Genomic DNA, 7,525 nt, shown 5'->3' on the forward strand with positions numbered 1-7,525 from the left:
TTATGTATGACCTTCTTTATGGGATTTAATTGAAGAATCTCCAACCACTGTTTATAGTTGGACTATCGATTAAAAGATATGAGTGAGGTTATACGAAAAGGAAATTGGCGCTGTTTGGTAATAAATATGTATATTTTCTTTAATTAAATTATCACCTTTCTTTTTAAGAATATATTGATTCCAGCGTTATAATGGCAAGAGCAAGACTGCAAGAGGATCCATCTTACATGTTTTAGTAAACGGTTTCTTCACAAGACTAACATATTCCCACCTGCTCAATAAATTTTGATAGTATGAATGACATTTCGTATTTAATTATGTTTTAACATGTCCTTGTTATATAGTGAAGTCACTTTTTTGAATTATGAACATTTTGTAATATTCTGGATCGTAAAGAGAAAATGGAATTCCACTTCAAAATATGAAAGCATAAATAAAAAACAGAAAAAAAAGAAAAGAAAAATAAGAAGTTTCGTCCATTATCAAAGTCAGCATGAACGTACGCATGCATGCATAACAAAAACAAAAAAAAAATAATAATAATGGAAGTCTTGTTTTTTTTTTAATGAAACCTATGACCCTACTATAAGGCTATACAATCCCAGAGGTTGCCAATAAATTTAGTCACCAATCATTTTATAAAATTTAGCTGTCCTCTTTTTGACGTACCAAACTCCGTTTACGTACGTCCCATGACGATGCCAGCTTTCCGACGCCGACCACGCCCTCAGATATTTATCAGTTTCCAAGGAAACGACGACGACCTGCGCAAAGGATTTGTCAGCCATGTCGTGAAGGCCTTAAAAGACGCACGGGTCAACGTTTTCTTAGATAGCGATGATCGATGGGAAAGGAGAGGCCCTCATCATCATGACCACCTTTTATTCAGGAGGATAGAAAAATCGGAACTCGCTCTTGTGATCTTCTTTGACAAATACGCAGAGTCAAAACAGTGCTTGAATGAGCTGAACAAGATCCATGAGCGCGTGACCGAAGAGGAACTCATGGTGATCCCCATCTTCTACAAAGTGAACATCGAAGAAGTTAACAATTTGGAGGGAAGATTCGGGAAATGTTTTGAGGAAACGATGATGACACAAGGGAGGCAGAATCATCAATTGACCCATCACATCGTGGGATGTCTAAGGTCTATTGCTAGAAAGCCTGGCTTCACTTCAGGATACTATAGGTAATATAATAGTAAATTAAAGTCGTCTTGTTCAGTTTCATAGATAACTCAAAACTAATTTAAAATGAAAGGATTGGTCCATGTCTTTTGTATATATCAGCCAAGATACCATCTCACTTCCATTATGAAATATCTCTAACTGGCTCTACTCTTCGTTGACAGCAACGATAGCGATCTTCTGGAAGCGATCCTTCAGGGCATTAGGAAAAAAGTACCTTATATATCGGCAAAACAAACAATCGGAGAAGAAGTTTTGGCAGAGCTTCTCTCCGCTTCAGTGGTTGCGGCTTTGTGTTTTTACTTTATCCCTATATCTGTTTTCTCGGATTTGGGTTTCTTAAATAGCCCACGTTGGTATCTAGCTGTTCTCTTGTTGTTTGTCGTTCGGCATAGTCTCCGATTGATTCAGAGCTGATGGGTTAAAGTGGAACAGATGACACTTGACTCTCAATGTACGTATGCCATAATGCATACGATCAATGAGCTCTTTTTATATTTTTTATTTTTTTTTTGTTAAAAACGATCAATGAGCTCTTGGGTTTTTTTTTTTATGCTTTTATGTTGTGTATATATATATCTCAATGTTTTTTTCGTTCAGTCTCTCGCTCATATGTTCATTTTAATAACTAAAGCTTTACCAGCTAATGCCGTTGATGACGAGATTAATTCCATTTTACTGAAAGAACTAACTAATAGTAGTGCTATATATAGATGCAAAAAATATATATATATATATATATATAGCTGCATGTACATGCATCTTGACAAAAAAACACTACCGTATCCGTATTTAACTACTTCAACTCAGTTAACTACTACTTGTACTCATTAGTACAATTATGTAAAAACGTAGATTACTGGCGGATCTACAGTATTACAAATTTTCATCATGTTTAAACGCAGGCTCGGCCCGTAGCTGAAGCCCAACAAGCAATGGCTTTAAGCAGCAGACTTTATAAATTTTTTTGGAACATCAATTTGTAATTGCCATGTGGTGTAGTGGTTAGGTGATATGTTCCTTGTGGTCAAGGTAAAGGGTTCGAAACTATGATAAAATTCAGTTTCTTCTCCACCTAAGTTTCTAAGACTCTAACACCAGCTTTCTTCTATCTATTCTTTACTGATTTCTCTTTTTGACTCGTGTATGGCTGCAGATGAAGACATTTTCTGTAGGATTAGTTTATTTTTTCAATTTTTTGAGTTGAATGGGCTGAATAGTTTTTTCCAACCTCTTCAACCTTTACAATGCAAATGATGAAAATTGGTTGAATAATTTTTTTCAACCTATTCAATCTCTTCAACCTTGCAACCATTTACACCCTATGTCTTCTTCTCTCAATGTCGCCAGGAGGAAGAAGTCAACCAAGTGGATGTGATAATAGGAAGAAAAAGGACAGACGGGATGAACTGATGAAATCTCAAATTGGCAATATGTTCAGGTGTGTTACAAGAACTCCAATTCCTAGAACTGATGAGACTGCTAGACCTGAGGCGGCTGAGATAGGTAAAGAAGATGAAGAGCTTAATAATATGGAAGAGAATGCAGATGAGAAGAGTATGAATGAGAACAAGGATAAAAGAGAGCTTAATAATGTAGTGGAGGATGATGCAGATCATATGAATGAGAACAGGGATTAAACGTTTCAGAGTGAAAACCAGAAAGAAGATGATAGAGTTGATGAGAAAGTTGATGAGAAAGTTGATGAGATTAGAGTGTTTTATGAGAATGTGGATATGACTGATCCTGCAAATTGGGAGAATATTGATAAAAAAATGAGAGATTATTTGGTTGAGAAAGGACCACCTCCAAAACCAAGAGCAGATTACCGTTTTCCTAGAGATAATGTTGATAGATGTTTCACTTATTCATCTTATATAAGAAGAATGACTAATGGAGAGAAACAAGTTAGAAGATGGTTAGTTTACTCAAAAGTTCAAGATAAGGTCTTTTGCTTTTGCTGTAAATTATTTGATCAAGAAACAAATCCTACTCTATTAGCAAGTAATGGGTTTAATGATTGGAGAAATGCTTCTCAAAAACTGAAACACGACATGAAACAACTCATCGTCATATTATTTGCATGAACTCGTTGGATGGAGCTAGAAGAGAGATTTCAAAAGAATAAAACTATTGACAATCATATGCAAGAGGCAATTAAGAAGGAGAAAAAACATTGGAGAGATGTATTGTTGAGAATAATTGTAGTGGTAAAGACTCTAGCTGAAAGAAATCTAGCATTTCGTGGAACTAATGATAAGATTGATGATCCAAACAGTGGGAATTTTTTGGCATTTATTAGGATGATTGGAGGTTTTGATTCAATAATGAAGGAACACATACGACGTGCTAAGAAAGGTGAAATTCAGAGCCATTTTCTCAGTCATCAGATTCAAAATGAGTTGATAGAATTAATTGCTAATGAGATCAAGCTCATGATCTTACTTTAGATTCAGAATGCAAAGTAGTTTTCTGTCATGCTTGATTCCACTCCGGATGTTAGTCGTAAAGAACAGATGACCTTTTTAATTCGATGTATCGATGTTTCAACGAATTCACCTAAGATTGAGGAGTTCTTCTTGACGTTTTTGGAAATCAAAGGTAAGACGGGTGAGGGACTTTTTAAGACTCTTCAAGATGCATTGATTGATCTGAAGTTGGATATCAATGATGTAAGAGGACAAGGATATGACAATGGACAAAATATGAAGGGAAAACATAGAGGAGTTCAGAAAAGGTTGCTTGATATAAATCCAAGGGCATTTTACACTCCGTGTGGATGCCATAGTCTTAATCTTGCACTTTGTGATATGGCTAAATCATCTAGAAAGCTGTTTCTTTTTTTGGCATTGTTCAGCGAATATATTGTCTATTTGCAGCTTCAACCAACAATTGGGAAGTGTTCAGAGAAATAGTGAATGGTATTACACTTAAATCGCTGTCTCAGACGCGTTGGGAAAGTCGGATTGACAGTCTTAAACCAATAAGATTTCAAGCTTCAAAGATAAGAGATGCACTATTTTATTTGGCAGAACATAGTGATAATCCAGGACACCGAAGTGAGGCTGCGTCTCTTGGAGAGAGTGAAAAACATGGAATTGGAGGGTTTGAAATTTTATTTGGAATGGTAATTTGGTATGATTTGCTTTTTGCTGTGAATATAGTAAGCAAATCCTTACAGTTAGAGGATATGGATCTTGTGGCTGCTATTTCTCAGTTACGGGGGCTTATTGCTTATTTGAAAGACTACATGGAAACAGGTTTCGAGAAAGCTAAAGGTGAAGCTACACAAATTGCCATTGAGATGGAGATTGAGCCTGTCTTCCCTACAAAAGTAAAGCGCTTGGTGAAAAAGAAAAGGAAATTTGGTGAGGATGTTGAGAATGTTGATGAAAGTAAGACTGCAGAGGAGAGTTTTAGAATTGATTACTTCATCAACATAATGGATCAAGCTATTACGTCTCTTGAGGTAAGATTTGAGCAATTCCAATGTTATGAAAAAATCTTTGGATTTTTGTTTGGTGTACAGAGACAAAAGTTAGCAAAAGATGATGAGTTAAAGACATCATGTATGATGGTTGGAAGCTTCCTTGAAGCATGATATGCATTCAGATATAGATGGAGAAGATCTGTTTATGGAGCTGAAACTTTTAAGGGATGTGTTGCCAAAAGAGATTACAAAACCGGTTGAAGTGTTGGAATTTTTGAAAAGAATGGATGGTTGTTATTCAAACACATGGATTGCCTATCGTATATTACTCACCATTCCGGTTTCGGTTGCTTCCGCGGAGAGAAGTTTTTCAAAATTAAAGCTCATAAAAAATTATCTACGCTCGACTATGTCTCAAGATCGATTGAATGGTTTGGCATTGATATCCATAGAGCAAGAACAAGTTGAGAAGCTCGATTACCAAACACATGGATTGCCTATCGTATATTACTCACCATTCCGGTTTCGGTTGCTTCCGCGGAGAGAAGTTTTTCAAAATTAAAGCTCATAAAAAATTATCTACGCTCGACTATGTCTCAAGATCGATTGAATGGTTTGGCATTGATATCCATAGAGCAAGAACAAGTTGAGAAGCTCGATTACCAAAAAATTGATGAATGAATTTGCAGGAATGAAGGCAAGGAGAATTATCTTTCGCGATAAACAAAACTGATGTTTTTGTCTTTTTTTGCTTATTAACATTTTTCGGTAAAACTCTTATAAACTAGTTAAGTTTCAATTTATTTTGTGACGCGAACAAAAAAATTTTGGGGCATAAATTTTTTATTTGCTTTAAGCATCGAATATCTCCGAGCCGGCACTGTTTAAACGGTAGACTGATGAGTTTATGTTGTAAAAGTTGACGCCGGAGATCTAAGCCAATCATATTTCGCATACTACTGTATTAATTTTTTTTTAAGCTGTAGGATTTAACAATTTTGCTTCCGAAATTTATAAACTACTAGAAGTAGACTCGCGCATCGCGCGAGATAACTTTATAATAATTTTAACATATTTTAGATTTATTCAAATATTTAAAATTTTATATTTTGTGTTTCGATAAATTATATATCTTATTTTTGTTATTTGTTTTGTTTTTAAATAAATATTCTCAGTCCCTTAAAATGAATGACTATAGATTCGTTAAGCATTAAATTGAAATTTTTTGTTAATATGAAAGGTTACTTTAAAATATTTAGTCTGTATCCCATAATATATAGAGCTCTTCATGTTTTGATGCACAAGAAAGACGTACAAACAATTTTTACGTTAAGAAAAAAATATTGATTACGTATAAATAAAATACGGCTTAGCATGGACATTATTTGTTAGTTTGTCCGCTGTTAACATAATCTACAAAACATCAATATCTTCTAAAACCAGACACCTCCAAGAAGGACAAGATAGTAGCTTGAATTTCTTGAATAACCTCTTCTTGAGCCGAAACTCATGCTCTTCCTTCATTCTCTGTGTAGTTAATTTCATTAATTAGATAACTAAATGTAGCATAAATAATTTTGATATTTATATATTACCAGCATGCTTCACACATGCTTAAAAGTTTTATTATTATAATTTGAATGTTTTAGCAATAAAATATTTTAATCTTAATGAATTATACAAATGACTTCAAATGCATTTGTGTTCTAGAAGTAGAATTCTTTGTGTTTCTTGATTAATTGCATTTGGAAAAAGAAGTTCTCTGTTAGATTTTTCTATATTTTTATCACGTACTTTATATCTATTGAACATACTAAATGCAAACTAAATTTTAGTTTAGAATTGAGTAAAAAAAATGTTATTAATATATAATGATATATTATTATATCAAATAAAAACTGCTTTTTTGTGTTATACTTTTCTATTTAAAAATAATATATATATATATGTGTGTTGTATCATACTCAAAATGACCAACGAAAAAGAGTAAAAACATATCATCATATTATCGAGTTACTTTATTAGTGTTAACTGCATAGCCTAAGAGAACATAAAATAATTGTTCACCAGATAATCTTTTTTTTCTTCTATGTTTTTTATTTCTAAACCCATGTGATGGATGGAAAAAGAGATAACTCAAATCTTCCTACTTCTCCAAAACATTGTTTTTTCTCTCTCTTTCCCTCCGCCTCTCTCTCTAGAATGCAATTGGGATTAGCTTAGGGTGATCTTTGGATCTTTCCACTTGATAAACATATGGTAGAGGTGAGTCTTGTTAAATGTGTATTGATGAAACTTGCACACATGGTCAAATTCCATTGCCTTGCTCTGCTTGCGGGTAAGCACTATCTTCACATCATCAACAATTGATCATGGATAGAAAAAATAATGGAACATATGAGAAGAGAAAATAAGTGCATACATAGTATAACCCAAAAAATAATGTTGTGAAAATAAATCAATTAGATGTTAATTATATTTTAAGAAAACTATTAATACTAAATTGTGTAAGAAAATAAAAAATGAATTTGGAAGAATCACATGGCTTTGGAAACCCATATCATGAGATATATATCACCTAGACGTCCAAATCATCCTCGACCCTAAATCCTAAATCATCACAAAACTTTTCTCATCAGAAGCTATAACCTATAAATAAAACAAAGGACAATAAAAATGGTTATCAGAAAGAAAGTTAATAAATACATACAAACACAGTTGTAACAACATTTCAAATGGATCAAAAGAAAAAAAATTACAATATTAATATACAAAATAAGCATTCGAAACAACATTTACAAATGAGAATGTGTTATGTGCCTAAGACCTTCTTCATCTAACTCTTTCTAATGAATAATCGCATTTCACATGTTCACTTCTATATATGCTCCAAAATTTGGACTCAACT

At 33.5% G+C, this 7,525-nt stretch overlaps 1 protein-coding gene and 1 pseudogene across 1 annotated transcript; both read left to right on the forward strand.

Moving 5' to 3' along the window:
- Positions 1-542: 542 nt before the first annotated feature.
- On the forward strand, positions 543-1,786 carry LOC104731558 (TIR domain-containing protein). Its single transcript, XM_010450980.2, has 2 exons — positions 543-1,189; positions 1,352-1,786. Exons 1-2 carry the CDS (start codon positions 693-695, stop codon positions 1,602-1,604), a joined length of 750 nt encoding a protein of 249 aa, XP_010449282.1. The 5' UTR covers positions 543-692; the 3' UTR covers positions 1,605-1,786.
- Positions 1,787-3,490: 1,704 nt separating this feature from the next.
- LOC147930444 (uncharacterized) lies at positions 3,491-5,179 on the forward strand (annotated as a pseudogene).
- The last annotated feature ends 2,346 nt before the right edge of the window (positions 5,180-7,525 follow it).

The sequence above is a fragment of the Camelina sativa genome, chromosome 12 (genome assembly GCF_030686135.1).
Source record: "Camelina sativa cultivar CO46 ecotype springtype chromosome 12, ASM3068613v1".
In the NCBI taxonomy this organism is placed as follows: domain Eukaryota; kingdom Viridiplantae; phylum Streptophyta; class Magnoliopsida; order Brassicales; family Brassicaceae; genus Camelina; species Camelina sativa.